The following is a 15,588-nucleotide window of genomic DNA, read 5'->3' as shown; positions in this document are numbered from 1 at the left end:
GTTATTCTATATGTTGGCAAATTGAACACCAATAAAAAAATAAATTTAAAAAAATATGCGCCCGTGTTTCCTGGCAGGGGAGAGGAGAGGTAGCCGCTCCTGGTGTGTGTTTAGCAGGGCACAGGGGGCTCGAAGGGCGACGAGCCCCGACTCAGTGGGCAGCTCTTGAGAACCAGCAGCTCCGCACCCTCCACCGGGCCGTGGAAGCGGGGCCGCAGTGTGGTCCCAGCACAGGTTCGGGGGCTGCAGATCAGGAGCTCTCGCCTTCCCCCGGCCTTCTCCATTTTCAGCTTTTGCTGCCTGTTCCCCCAGCTCCTCACAGATTTACAGACTACACAAAGGGAACATTCTAGGGCCGTTTTCCTTGAGGGCATAAACTAACTCTTGCTTTCTCTGATGTAAAGACTACATTTCCAGAAGGTAGGTTTGTTTTGTGTGAGCCTTGCAAAATGGGTCTTCAGGCTTCCCAAAGCAGTGGCCCACCTGGCTTCTGGATGGCACGTCCCACCCCCAGCTCTCCCAACGCCCAGTGCCTCCCACGCACCCCAGACATCACACCATCACACACACACACACACACACACACACACACACACACACACCCTCAGGTGCCACCAACCCTCCTGGCTCCTGCATTCAACACATTAAGGCTCTGTAACCCCTCTTAGGCAGATTTCTTGGAATTTTATCAAAAGACAAGGCATCCCTTTCTCAATGCCCAGGTGCATGCCTCATTCCCATCCCTGTCTTCTTCCCCATAATGCTTTGGGGCCTCAGGCCCCAGCCTCCCCAAGGTTTTCATTGCACCAACTGCACTGATGTTGAGCTCCTGCTCTGTGGCTGTTCTGAATCAACCACGAGTGTGATAAGCCTCCTCAAAACAGCAGAGGCCCCATGGTTGCTCCTGGCGAACCAAATACTTGGCTCATTTGTTGGAGTCATTGTTACATCCACATACGGTATGGATTTTTTTAAAAAAAATATCTGCACAAATATTGATGGAAGTATAAAAATCCCAATAAGGAAATCTGTAGAAGTAAATAAATGACAATTGTGATGTAACCATCCTTGAGATGCACGCCAATGTAATTTTCTACCATGTGCATGATTATCTCTTTTCATGACGTGTATAAACTGTACTTCTGGTCTCTCTCTCTAATATGGGCATAGACACTCAAGGTCATTTTGTACCCTTTGATACATCCTATATTTTTGTGCAGCTTTAAGTAAATGGCTTGTTTTTCAGGTTTTAGGTAAAAGTGATGCTGATGTTTCATTGAAACAAAAAAAGGAAGTTTCTCTTATGAAAAGAGGTAAAAAAAAAATTTCAGTTTACCTATGTTAGCTGTAATGTTTGAGTTGTTTTCAATGTGATTTAGGTGGCATATCTGATATGGGATACAGATTGGAAGTTAGGCAGCATTTTGGATTTTTAAAAGTTAAAATGTGTCGTTCCAAAAGTGGGAAGAGGGGTGGGTGGAGGGTGAGCCGCCAATCTCATGTGTTTCAGAGGTCACAAGAGATGTTCACTTCCTAAGGAGAGTCCCCCCGGCACTGCCACATGGCCTGACGTTCCCAGAGGTAGACGTGTGCCACTCTCTGCATTGAACTCTGTTTAGACATTTGCAGTGTTTTGATATGAGCTCTTTAATTTTCAGACAGTATTTTGAAAATTATAATGACAGTCCTCTATCTTTAATTATTTAGTCCTCTTCCTGCTTTCAATGATTCCCCTGAGACTAGTTCAGCCAACATCTTCATTAGTTCCTTTGTGCCCTTTGGACATCCTTTGTCTCAGTTGAGAGACTTGACCTTTTTGAAACTTAGAGTTGCCATCTTATACTATTCAATCCAAAACCAATTGCCCTGGATAGAGAAGCTGGGAGCAAACTGGACTTAGGAAAGTTCTGTCTGTTATACCACTGGACCGGAGCAGCAAGCCCATCATTTCCATGGTCCCCTGTTATTCTGAAATAAGTTTTAAAGCCTTTCTTTCTTAGCCTCTTTAGCAAGCCTCAGCTCATTTTGGCTTCCTCATTCCCAGTCCCTGTATCGGTCCATGGCATCATTCTGTGTTCACTGTTGGTCCTAAGCTCTCTCTTCCTTCATACTTTGTTGCTCAGGTAACCTAATCAGTCATTCACACACATCTTTATATTGAACCCATTAGTAAGATCCCTCAGAAATTGCACTTTTTTTCTTTTAGGATAATTTGCAATTCCACAATCAGGATTTCTTTTGTAAGGCTCTCTTAATCTTAAAGCCAGTCTTTTGTAGAAGCTTCAAACTATTAACATGATTTCAAGTATGTGCCTGTTAGATTTCTAAATTGTAATGGAAAAATTGTTAATACAATTTTGATCCTAAAATTAATATTTAATTTCAAATATTCATCCTGGGTTTGGAATGAAAAAATTGTGAAATAATTTCAAATAACCATAATTATAGATTAGTTGGCTCTTGGGCTAAAAAAAAAAATCACTTTTTATTCAAGCCAGTGAGTAAAACCAGTGGTGCCTACAGTATGCTTAGGAAGCCTCTTTCTGTGTTTTCTCTTTTGTATTTACTTAAGGAGTCAGGTAGATCCTCAGCCATTCCCGCACTATCTACAGCTTCCTTTGTTGCTCTACTGCTCCATTTGGCCTTTAATGGTCCTACACTTGTTGACAAGGGTTTACTTGGTGGAGTAAGATATTTGGACAGTTACCACAATGAATTCTAGAGATGGATGGAAGAAAGACACATTGATGTATTAGTCTACTGACTCTACCATACTTTTAAAACCAGTCCAAGGATTCGTAACATTTCTGCTCCTCTATGAATTGCAAATGAATCACTCTCTTGAACATACAATTCTGAAGTCGCCTCAATGAGAAGGTCGACTAGATGACTCCAGATCTCTTCCTGCTTTATAATTAAACTCTCTACTAGAGATATGTTTGGGGTTGGCATCTGTTAGGATGTTCTTGAACCTGAACCTAAAATGGAATAGAGTGGGATTCTAGGGAGAAGATGGGAGGTTGTCTGGGCAGAGGCTGGTGAGGAAAGGGAATCCCGATGGCCTCAAGCAGTCACCCGTGCACACCCGTCACGAGTAATAAGCATCATGAATAAGAACTTAGAAAAAATAAATTACAAAGGCTCTTGGATTATTATATACATCATCTACACTTTATTAAAAGGTTAATATAAGTCACATTAAGAACATATTGGTGCAGGGACGCTTGGGTGGCTCAGTGTTGAGCATCTGCCTTCAGCTCAGGGCATGATCCTGGGATTTGGGATTGAGTCCCACGTCGGGCTCCCTGTGAGGAGCCTCTTTCTCCCTCTGCCTATGTCTCTGCCTCTCTCTCTCTGTCTCTGTCTCTCTCTCTCTGTCTCATGGATAAATAAATCTTTAAGAAAAAAAACATATCGGTTCAATATCCTTAATAAGGAGATGTTTGGAATAAAAAGCCAAATTATAAGTAGTTAATAAACTGCCGACACTTCTTTCAGTTCACTTTATTGTGTGATTATCAAAATGTGATTGTCTTCATTTTATCGGTCTTTTGAAGAAAAGCAGGAGCTGTGCAGTGATAATCCAGAAATAAAGAGAAACTCTTCATTACCTAACCGGGAAAGGTGAGTGTACCGCAATTATACAAATTCCAAGTGAGTGCAATTATACTGTTGCAAAGTAATTATCAATGTTTAAATACAAGAAGAAAGAAAATAATAGCAACAAGCAAAGGCAATTAAGAACAGAACCAAAATTACAAAGGAGACAAGAAAGAATAGAATACGGCTAGGTTTCTTACCTTTTCCCCAAACCTTTTTATTTTCTTTTGTGAGGATTTGGGGATAATGAAGTGGAACAGGCTTAACTTCCTACTCACCGCGAGCAGCTAATTTAAATTACTGTAATGCAGTCAAAGAACTGAAAATGTCACATATATAAGGTGTGAATATACAATCAGGAACCTGGTTTTTTTGTGTGGCTCATTATCTGTTATATGTAAATATAATTATGATAATCATTGCGTTTCTGGAATTTTCTTGACCTGAGACTTTTGTCATTTTTAACATAAAATCAGCTGAATATTTTGGATGCCCAAGAAAATAGGAACATTTTCAAGGAAGCAAACCCTTACCCTCACTCAGACAAACTTGTCAAAGGTGCTTTCCAGGCATTTAGACCCAGTGTCCCTGGATCTAAATCCTGGGCTCTTTTTGCATTGGAGTATAGAACGAAGTGCCAGATAAAAACATCTTTATTCTCTCTACCTGCTGACAGAGGAGCCCCTCTGATCCTCACATCCCCCCACTTCCCTGTTCTACCCAGAAGCCTTTTGTGGCCCTATCACTTGCAAGATAAGTTATAAACTATCCCTTAGCATGATGTCGGTCCCCTTCACTCTTGGCCCTTCCTATAGCCCCCACTCTGCTTCTCAGTTTCGGAATTGCTTTAAGCCCTGTTTTATCACACTTCCATCACTCTTTCCACACTGCTTCCTTTGCCCTCTGCAAGCTGGACACCAGTTGTAACTCTTTCCTTCAAGGTCTGGTTCAGGTGTTCTCCCCTCTGGGGCCCCCAAGTCTTGCTGGCAAGCTCACGGGTTTCAGAGAGCCACTGTTGCAGTGATCAAATCGGTCATCCCTCAACCTCCATAATTATCTGTTAAATACCAGCTATATTCTGACATACAATGGTTTGCAACACCATCATCCAGTCCAGTGGGATTGTCCATTTGAATGTCTGTCTTCCCATAAGGATGGGGGGTGTATCTTTTCTTCTTCATAACTTCAAGTGTCTGAGAAGTCTTCCCACGGCACTCCATCCAAAATTGCCTGTCCCACTCCTGACGAGGCACCCTATCAGATCTTAGCATCCTGCATGGTTTTGTTCAGAGCATTTGTTACTATGCTAAAGTATCTTATTGACTCAACTATTTCTTTTAATATTTTACATTCTAGCGTGCTCTTTCTGTATTTTTCACTGGGAGCTAATTCACTCCACAAGAGCAGGGCTCTCTTGCTCTCATCTCTGTGTCATTAGTGTTCAGAATAGCAGCTGACTCCAAGTTGGTGTATTTGTTGATTGAATCAATGATGCCGTTTCCCCTCCCCCCATTCCATTGCTAGGCCACTTTATGGACAATGGTTTAACCTAGAGTTATTTATTAAAGTTTGAGTTAAAATTTCAAATTCACCCCCAAAGTAAAACACATTATGTGTGTGTGTGTGTGTGTATGTATTATATGTTACTCTTAGGTTTTTATGAGATTGTGTGTGTTTGTTTTTTTTTAATCATCTTTGAGTTACATCTACAACATGAGTGTTAGAACTGTGGTCCAATTAAAAGTCTTCGTGGAAGATTCTTATCAAATTCACTAATAATGGTAGTGATGATAAAGATGATCATAATAACAGTAATAATTAGGTGCTATTTACTGAGCACTTACTAAGCATAGGCATTGGGCTGAATTCTTTGTATGTCTTGGCTAATCCTCAGCACATTCTCTGTGGTGGGCACTATTATTATTTGGCAGGAAGAGAAACAGGTTCAGGTGTAGTACATTTTACCTTTTACCCCCCAGTGCCGGCATAACTTTTCAGCATCCCAAAAAATGTTAAAAGAATTTTTTAGAGGATTACTTTAATAAAATTTTAGCATAAAGAAAGTTATAGTTAATAGGCTTCAAATATTGTACAAATAATTCTTGAAGAGACAAGCATTAGTTATAATATTCTTAACCTTAAATAAAATTCAGCTGAAGTTAGTAGAATCAATGCCAAAAACGTGTTGACGGTAGAAACACATTCCATTTGATACAAGCTTTTGTCCAATTTTTAAATGACCCATACAGTATAAACATATAAAACTCTCTAGAGCTTTAACACTAGCATGAAAAGATGACAAAAATCTCCTCCTTATTTGACAAACAGATCCCTACATGATCTCACCCCTACCTTCCCATGCAGCTTGGCCTCCCAAATTGCATGTCCCCCAGCCCTCTTGAACTTTTTTCTGTTCCCACAATACTGAAAGCTTGGGGTCTCATTAACATGTTACACTTTCTGAGCATTCTCGCTGTGAATTATTCTCTATGCTGCAGCCAGTTTTCCTTTTAAAACATAATAGATAACCTTGCTTCCATGTCAGAAACCCTCTAGTGGTAATGTCTGCTCCGCTTAGAATAAGCTCCAGTTCATGTCCTGTGGCCATGGGTGCCAGCCCTCCCCCCACCTCCTCCCACCCCCCCATCCCCTCTTACCCCTACCCCCTTATCCTCCCATCCCTTTCTTCTCTACTCCAGCAGCCCTGCCTTTTCACTGTACCAGTAGTCCTGCCTCATTACTACCCAGGATCATTACACATCACCTGGAACACTCCTCTTCCTCCAGATCTTACCTAAGTGCTTTCACCTGACTTTGCCCCTTTTTGTTTTAGTTCTGTATGTACCTTCCCCCAGGCTAAAACAGAACTTTAATTCAAAAGCCTCTTTCAACAAATGAGACAAATGGTATGTGACTACTGTTGTTGAGAATACATTACCACCAATTCTGTTTAATTGTGGCTACACAAAAACCTTGAAACAAAATTTGTCAGGAATAAATAGTAATTTTTCCAGTTGAGAATTGATTTTTTATAACTACCTAAATGAAAGTTTTTAGCATGACGTATATGGCCTCGCTCTCATTTGTTGTATTTTAATGTCTCTGAACTTATTAGTATCTTATATGATTCCGGCTTTGAAATTATAAGTCTCAGCTTGTTTTTGCACAGTGCACTGATGGAAGATTCAAGTCCAGGTTCTGGATGCAACGCCAGCTTTTCTGTGAGTGGTGGTTGTAACGTCGCTTCTGTACTGACAAAGTCTTCCCAAGGCACATCTATCAAGGAAACAGTAAGAAAACTGTCGTCTAAATTAAGGTAAAGATATTTGCTACCATACTTCTATATGCTTTGTTGAACTTTCTAAGCAGTGACGACTCCTAATCTTTTTTTCCCCCTATTGAGTAGTAAAGTCTTCAAGAAGATTCAATAGAATGACTTTATAACTTGTCTCCTACCTGTACTGATGCAGATACACCATGGGTTAAATGTCTTTTTAAATAGAACTGTAGTCGCTAACTGCCTGTTGTCATGTGGTCTGGCAGTGGGATAGATGTTAGTTATCTCCTGGATGTTACAAAGAATTTTTACTGAATTTCTTCTTCCCTCCCTCCCTCCCTTCCTTTCTCTTTTATTTTTTATTTATTTGGTTTTTGCCTGACAAAGACCCTCCTAAGATTTGTGTGGCCTTCTGAAAAGTCTCCCTTTGGAGCTTTAGACACTAAACTTATTAAGGGAAATTGAGTTTTACTTTTTGGTTCAGTGTAGAATGTTAATATTTGTGGACATGGCAAATGAGGAATTTAGATGTCTGGATCTTAATTCCTAAAGGATGGAGACAGAGATGGGATACAGTCCAGGATTCAGAATTTTTCCAAATAGGGGCTGATGATAGGAGGCTTTATAATCAAGCCAAAGAAGTTAGAATAGAGAAGAGTGCTCTTAAATTAGTAACCTCTGGAGAGGGAAGGTGCAGGAGCAGTAACACCACTAAATTAGCAGAGCCAGTTGGTTTGATTAGGGTTCACAGACTGTGAGTGGCCTGTGTTGTAAAGTAAGAGGCTTTCAACCAAGGAGAACACACCATGTGCCCTAACTAGATCGTATTTTCCATTAGGACAGTTTCTTTGACCTCTGATCCATGAGTGATTACAAAAACTTCCTGAAGAAGAGAGTTGGCAAAGGCTGGAATTAGAAAGTTGGCAAAGAGAAATGTAGAGGTGGAGCATATATATAGGGAGCTGCAACTTCTACTCAGGCTTTGATCTTGTGTGTGATAGTAGACTGCAAAGCACTGTAAGACTTGAGCTCAATTCTGCAGTTGTCCTGGGCTTTCTGGAAACTTCTGTGGTAACATTCAGGGCTGTGGGGCTCTGCATACAGGCGCAACGATGCCCCACCTGTCCTTTAGAAACACTCTCCTAGCATCTACCCTGCCCCAGCAGAAAGGAAGAGGCACTCTTGGTGATACGTAGGTAGATCTTCTTGGACTTTGCATCAGGGCACATCTTCACTAATGATACTAGGGTTCCAGAGACAAGTTGTTGACCAAGAAATGGAACCAGAGGGCTACATTTCTGAACACTGAAGTTTTGACCACTAAATCTGCACTGATGTCTGAATTGGCAGGCTTCCACTAGCCTGGGAATGGGATGGAAACAGGCCAGACCTCAGTGTTGTACAGATATTATGGGGTTGAAAAAGACCACTTGCCACCCAATGATCTGGATGGATGTCAGTCTCATATTGTCATGGTCTATAGTGTAGTCATTCAAGAATGGGATTCTCTAGCCAGTTCTGTCAGTATTTGCCCAGAATTAATATGTAAGCTCTTCAGTTTTGAAGTTGGGTAGCCAAATGTGAATCCTGATTTGTTCCTTACTGGTTCCAAGGTTCAGGCATGTCAGTTGAGCACTACGACTATGCAATAAATTGTATCTATGAATGTGCCTGTATATATCAATAAATGGGTACATATTACAAAAGATGCATGGATCTGACCACATGATTGGAATTTTGCTTCTTGATAAGAATAGCTATACTTTTGAGCTGTTATTATATTTTAGGCTCACCCAAGTATCTTATTTGTGTTATCAGCTCCTTTCTCCCACAAACTTATGGAGTTGATATTATTTTTTTTTAATGGATGAGGAAACAGAAGCTTAGAGAAACCAACACACTCAAAGTCATAATTACACAACTACTAGGACAGGGCTGGGTTTAAGCCTAGGCTCCCTGATATATAGTCTCATGCTCTTAACCACTGCGTATACACACAGACACAGGTGTATAGACACATGCATATACATACAGAAGTGTCTATATATATACACGTCTATATACCTTAGTGTGTATGTGTGTATGTATATATGTTCGTACACAACTTATAACACACACACACCCTTTGGGGCTGTCCACACTGGGATCTGTAGAGACCCGTCTGCGTTGCAGCAGAGTTGGGGTATGCCTCTGTGTATCATCATTTTCCTTATTTTTCCCTTGGCTCATTTTTGTTCTGCATTTAAGTGTATCATTATTATTAATTTTAATGTTACATGTGATCAAAAAGGAGATAATGTGATTGAGAGTGCTAGGACTTTAAAGTATGTTCACTTCTATAATTAGGCATCACTAGGAAATTAAAGTTTCCTGGATACCATCTCCCTAATGAACATGTGGAATCTTTGCTGCTTGAAATCACTGTACAATTATCAGCTGAACACTCTGAAAGCCAAACATATTAATAAATCAGCTCTTTTCAGGACCAGCTTGAATTTTTTTTTGTGGTGATTGTTTTACAAAAATATTAAGTGGGAAAAGAATTGTACAGAACACAAAGTTTAACTGGAATAAAATGGGCTCCTCATTCATCAATCTTCTCTTTTGCCTTGAGCAGCATGTAGTATGTTTTCTCACATTTCACGGATGAAAACAGATTTCTTGTCTTCTTTGTTATGTTTACCCCCTGCACTGCGCTATTCTGTGTCTGGTCCACGTGTTATTCATTGTGCTAACTAGACCTCACATTCTCAAGGTGTGAGGATCACAGCTGGCTGTGCAGAATGTGGAAGGTACCGTGCGTTGTTCACTGATGCTTGTTCACTAGGTTTGCCTTGCTTGTCACATGATGAAGAGAATCGTTAGAGCCCTTTCCCTCCACTTGGTTCACTTTGGACGTGCCATCATCCTTATCCCTTTCCACACAGCCAAAGTGGAGTCCAGACACTTCTGTTTATTTCATGTTAATGAAATAAATTAATAAAAATAATCATTTTCATTGTTCATTTTCATTACCTGATTACGCTCAGTTTAGCGTTTTCTGACTTACATTACTTTTGTTTTGTGTATTAGTTTATTTAACCCCCAAATATAGTTAACATATTTGAAAACAGATTGGATTTTCCATATTTGTCTAGCATATAATACTTGGTATTCAAAAAATAATTTTCTTTTCTTTTTAGTAGCCTCCATGCCCAGCATAGAGCCCAATGTAGGGCTTGAACTCATGACCCTGAGATCAAGACCTAAGCTGAGATCAAGAGTCGGGCACTTAACTGACTGAGCTACCCAGGGGCCCCTCAAAGAATACTTCTAATAAAGCTGAGATGGATTAATGTTAAATGCAGTGAATGGTATTGCTGGATATTAAAATATTTTCAGATTATGGGGTGTGTTAAGTCAGAGGTAGCAGAACTAAACTAGGATCCAGACTGTTAAGCTGTATCAGATGATCCTAATATTGGAGTAGTATTCAATCTCAGGTTACTCTCAATATTAATCATCATAATAATACATATTTATTATGTACTTTCTGTGTACCAGGCACTGTCTTAAGGGCTTTCCATGTGTTAACTAACTTTTAAACTTTTCAACAGCCCTATAAATAGACCTTTATTATCCCCATTTTACAGATGAGAAAAGTGAGGTTTGTAGAGGTTGAGTGATCTGCCCAGCATTATATAACTCTTGGGTGATAGAGCTGGAATTTGCATCCTGGCAGTCTCATAGTCCTTGCTGTTAACTGCTAGCCCTATAACCCCTTGTTTCAGTTTATTGTGTATATATAAACTTGATAATAGGGCAGACTTCATTTATTTCAACTCTGCAAAAGCCCAAACATGCTTTGTGTTAGCTTCAGTTTTAAAAGCATCAAAAATAAGTTTTAAAAAAAGAAGTCCCCAGGGGATCCCTGAGTGCCTCAGCGGTTTAGCACCGCCTTAAGCCCAGCGAGTGATCCTGGAGTCCTGGGATTGAGTCCCACATGGGGCTCCCTGCATGGAGCCTGCTTCTCCTCTGCCTCTCTCTCTCTCTCTCTCTCTCCTCTCTCTCTCTCTCCTCTCTTTCTCTCTCTCTCATAAAATCTTTAAAAAATAAATAAAAATAAAAAAATAAAAATAAAAAGGAAATCCCTTGGTACAGGTTGCTGCCAGTTACTGAAGCAAGAGAAAAGCCCACAAAAGTAAATACACTAGCAGTTGAGGTCTGTCAAAAAACGTGATCTGATATCCTGGTTTGGGGAAATGAAGCTTTGCCATTTCAATTCATCCTCATCTTTCTCTTTCACTGGGTTGGAGAAGAGAGTTTCAATCTACCTTGAGTAAGAGGCTTATTCTTTTTCTTAGCCAAGACCAAGCTTATTTTATTTTAAAGATTTTTTTTTGTATTTATTTGAGAGTGAGAGGGAGAGGGCATGAGCAGAGAGGGGAGGCAGAGGGAGAAGCAGACTCCCCTCTGAGCAGGGAGCTGAATGCAGGGCTCGATCCCAGGATTCTGAGACCATGACTTGAGCTGAGGGCAGATCCTTAACCTACTGAGCCACCCAGGACTATGCTTATTAACTTGGTTACTTTTTAAAAAGAGCAGCTGGATGACTAGGTATTTCCGTGTTTCCCTGCTCATGTCTAGAGACAATGAAGCTGTATTAATGCAAGTAAGAGATTTTTCATAAGCAAAAACCACTCCGTTGAGAAGGGAATAGGACCATGGAGTGCAAAGGAAATGACCCTTAGCTGCAGCGTTTCCAAGCTTGGCCACCACGGATGCAAGCAGTGCTATGCAGGGTTGTAGCTCACCCGGCTGATCTCTGTAAAAACTTCCAGATCAAATTTGCAGATCTGGATGTGGATTTTATAGGAATTCAGCCGGGATGGGCCTCATAGCCAAGGAAGGACCTCCTAGGGTCCTGGATGCAAGTAATAGCTCTGGAAGATCTTTAGGATATTTCCTTCTTAAATGCTTGAGAAGAAAGTGTTAAGCCAAGACATTTTCCTTGATTTTCTTGTCAAGCCTGAGGGTAGAACTGTGAGTAGATGCTCCATGGGAAGGAGGGCTGTTCCTACGGGCCAAGAGGCCTGTTGAAAAGGCAGCACTTGATTCATGAGTCCCCCCAGGTGCACAGTATCCACCTGGTTCTGTGGATACTGGTGAACAGACGCCACTTCATCCCTGCAGCTTTGTGCTGAGCGCCTCCTGGCCCACCTCCTGGAAGCCCCCCTTTCACGGATTAGAGGATCACTGTGTCCTAAGGGGAACCTAAAGTTTGTGAGTGAAGAGAGGTTTGATCCACTCTCAGGAACAAAAGAAGGTGTCAGCAAGGAATACCCCTGAAGAAAGGGACTCAAGGCAATAAATGAAGGAATTTTCTAAGAGTTCTTAACTACACTCGCACCCTACTTCTGCGATGTTTGGGGTCTTCACCGTTTTCTGACAGCACCTAAGTTTTTCTGAATTCACCTTTCAGGAAAACAAAGAAGTCTGTGTGTTTATGCTTGGAGACCACAGGAGCTGTATAATTTTTCCTCTGACTTGGTGTCTTATGGGACAGAATCCCCGAGGGAAAAGCTACTTAGCAGCAGCTCTGGGGAGGAGAGAGTGAAAGGCAGAAACCGGAGGCCCTGGAGGGGGAGACAGGAGAGTGCAGGGGACCTGCTAGGGCCCATGGGGGGTGGGTCCTTAGTAATCAGGAAACCAGAGAGGCTCAAAGTAAGAATGTTTCCTCAATCAAAGTTGTTCCATAAAGATTACGTGAAGTTACGTCTATGAAGCATATAGTAGCCCTCAGCACATTTCTAGCACTTTCTAAAGAGTGGTGGAATGTGACTGGGGGGCTCTGTGTTGCCAGAAAATACTTGTCCCCGGGGCATCTGGGTGGCTCAGTCGCTTAAGTGTCTGCCTTCAGCTCAGGTCATGATCACGGGGTCTTGGGCTCTCTGCTCACTGGGGTGGGGGGAGCCCCTTCTCTCTCTCCTGATCCCTCTGCTTGTGTTCTCTTTCTCAAGGAAATAAATAAAATCTTTGAAAAATAAATTTGTCCCCAACATGTAGTGCAGTGGCCTGTCATACTTGCTTCCCATGCCCCCGCCTTCCTACCCCACAGTTGGCTAACAACTCCTCCTCCTCTGGGGCTCCCCGTGACAGTGAGGGCCCCTCATCGCAGTGACCGTGGCACTGCATCCCATTCTCATCCCAGCACTTACCACCCTGTCCTGGAAAAGCTTGCTTCCCTGCCTGCATTCCCCACTACTGAATGCCGAGTACTAAGAATGTATGGGTTCCTAGCATGGGGGCACGATGCCAGGCTCTGGCAGGGGTCCCTGGGTAAAAGCTATGTCATAGTGGGGTTCAGCGAGTATCTGGGGGATTATTGAGCCTGAGTGTTTTGAGAAAATACAACATGGCAAAAGCTGTAAAACTTTTACATAAAGTTGTATTTTAAAATGGTATCTATCTTTAGAAATAATAGTAGGTATGTGTGAGAAATTACTTAGACTCTAGATGATGTTTGGCGTCAGTTCTGATGTAGAGATTGCGTAGGTTGAGGACAATTCAGAAGTCACCGAGAATTTTTTCGTAGCCCCCTCCCCTCCCCTGCACCCTCTCCCAGTCCCAACCAAATGCTACCAGCACCTAATACCTGCTTCTCTGGAAGCACCTCCCCAGAAGATTGCTGATTTGCTCTAGATCTAAACCCAAAAGAATTTAGGCCCCCCATAAAGGATGGTTGCTCAGGAGAGGCTCGAATCGTGTGCTGGAGGACGGGAGACTGAATGTGGAGGGGGGCTGCTTTGTGTAAAAGACCTCCCCCTTTCGGCCCCACCAAACCAGTCCTGGCAGTGACCACAGGCCCTCTTTGCTCAGGACTCCAGTTGTAGCTCTGCTTTCTATGCCATCCGATTTCTGCGCATCTCAGATACCTGCTGGCCACCCACCTCCTTACTAGCCAGGCGAGGAATTCTGGAGCGTGTGTGTGTGTGTGAGATGTTTAATGTTACACAGCGCTGAGGATTTTTAATGTTTTGGATTAAATTTTTCTTAAAACTATAAATGATTATTAAACAAATGATCTTAAAACACTTGAAATATAAACTATGTAAGAAACAGCTTTTTAAAATTTTTGAGTGCCGTGTTATTTTACGGTTGAAAAATCTTGTGAATCCCTTGGATAATATACATGAGGTTCTTAGAACCCTTCAACATAAAAACACTGTACACTTTTAAGATGTTGTAGCTATAAATTTCTAGATTTCATATTCTCCCAGGAATGAAATATGTATCGCCCAGGTGACTAATCCCAGAAAAGCTGTCACACTACAAGGGCGGGGTGCTGCTGCCTCTCGGCAGAATGAAGCACCTGTCAGAACAGTGGCCAATCATTGTTGGGAAAGAGAGAGTCCGTGTATGATTTCTAAGAGCAGCCACAGAATGCAAGATGAAAGGAATTACTCTGGAGAATTAAGTTCTCTGGTTTTCTTAAGGGAGAAAAGTAAGTAGACAATGTCTTTCCTTCAGGAATTTTGCAAAGCTAAGTTTTCTGTAAGAACTCTCAAGAAGGTGAAGGGCTTTCCTGGGCTGCTTGATTATGGGTGGGGGTTGTGAGCCCATGCCTGTCTCCTGCCTCCTTCCCTCCCTCCCTCCCTCCCTCCTTCCCTCCTCCCTTCCTCCCTCCTCCCTTCCCTTCCCTTCCCTTCCCTTCCCTTCCCTTCCCTTCCCTTCCCTTCCCTTCCCTTCCCTTCCCTTCCCTTCCCTTCCCTTCCCTTCCCTTCCCTTCCCCTCCCTTCCCTTCCCTTCCCTTCCCTTCCCTTCCCTTCCCTTCCCTTCCCTTCCCCTCCCTTCCTCTTTTCCTTCCTTCCTTCCTTCCTTCCTTCCTTCCTTCCTTCCTTCCTTCCTTCCTTCCTTCCTTCCTTCCTTCCTTCCTTCCTCCCTTCCCTTCCCTTCCCTTCCCTTCCCTTCCCTTCCCTTCCCTTCCCTTCCCTTCCCTTCCCCTTTCCCTCCCTCCCTTCCTTCCTTTCCTCCCTCCCTTCCTCCCTCCCTCCCTTCCCTCCTTCCTTCCTTCCCTTCCTTCCCTTCCTCCTTCCCTTCCTTCCTTCCCTTCCTCCTTCCCTTCCTCCCTTCTTTCCTTCCTTCCTTCCTTCCTTCCTTCCTTCCTTCCTTCCTTCCTTCCTTCCTCTTTCTTCCATTCTTTTTAAAATACACTTTAAATTTTAAAGATAAATTTTAAGATAAGTGTAGGTTCACAAGCAGTTGTAAGAAATCATAGAGATCCCCTGTACCCTTTATCTACCTCCTCCCAGTGGTAACGCTACCACAGGATGTTGGCGTTGAGGCAGTCAACATCCAGAACGGTTGCATCACCATGAGGATTCCTCCGGTTGCCTTTTCATAGCCACACCCACCTCCCTTTCCCCAGTCTGTGCTTTTTGGGGAAGACTCTGAGGACAGTGGTAAAAACAATTTGGTGGGCATGTTCACGTTTGCCAAGACGTTTAACACCCAGGAGATAGCGGTTCTAGCAGGCGACTGCTGCGTCCCTGTCCTGGCGTATCACCATCTCTGCTGTGCTCATCTTCCTAGGGAGTTTATTCTGAATTTTTTTCCTGAGTATCAGCTACCATCAGGATTTGGCTACACATCTGTGGAGGATCTTGCAGCAAGTTTTGAGGTAAGCCGGCTTTATTGGAACTTTGAGAGAATGACAGATAAGCCTGAACTTA

General features: G+C 42.4%; 1 protein-coding gene across 3 annotated transcripts in view; it reads left to right on the top strand.

Moving 5' to 3' along the window:
- MORC1 (MORC family CW-type zinc finger 1) overlaps positions 1-15,588 on the top strand; it is a 182,225-nt gene that overhangs the window by 131,020 nt on the left and 35,617 nt on the right. For all 3 annotated transcript variants that reach the window (XR_005383256.1, XR_005383257.1, XM_038582752.1), the window contains exons 19-22: positions 1,247-1,313; positions 3,558-3,624; positions 6,770-6,916; positions 15,449-15,536. Coding sequence is in view for 1 of the 3 variants with exons in the window: in XM_038582752.1 (XP_038438680.1) it covers positions 1,247-1,313; positions 3,558-3,624; positions 6,770-6,916; positions 15,449-15,536 (369 nt within the window). In the remaining 2 variants the exon portion in view is untranslated. The remainder of the gene's footprint in view (positions 1-1,246; positions 1,314-3,557; positions 3,625-6,769; positions 6,917-15,448; positions 15,537-15,588) is intronic.

This window comes from Canis lupus, chromosome 33 (assembly GCF_011100685.1).
Source record: "Canis lupus familiaris isolate Mischka breed German Shepherd chromosome 33, alternate assembly UU_Cfam_GSD_1.0, whole genome shotgun sequence".
NCBI lineage: Eukaryota > Metazoa > Chordata > Mammalia > Carnivora > Canidae > Canis > Canis lupus.
Note: the sequence above shows the minus strand (reverse complement) of the source record. Positions and strands in the feature narration are given on the sequence as shown.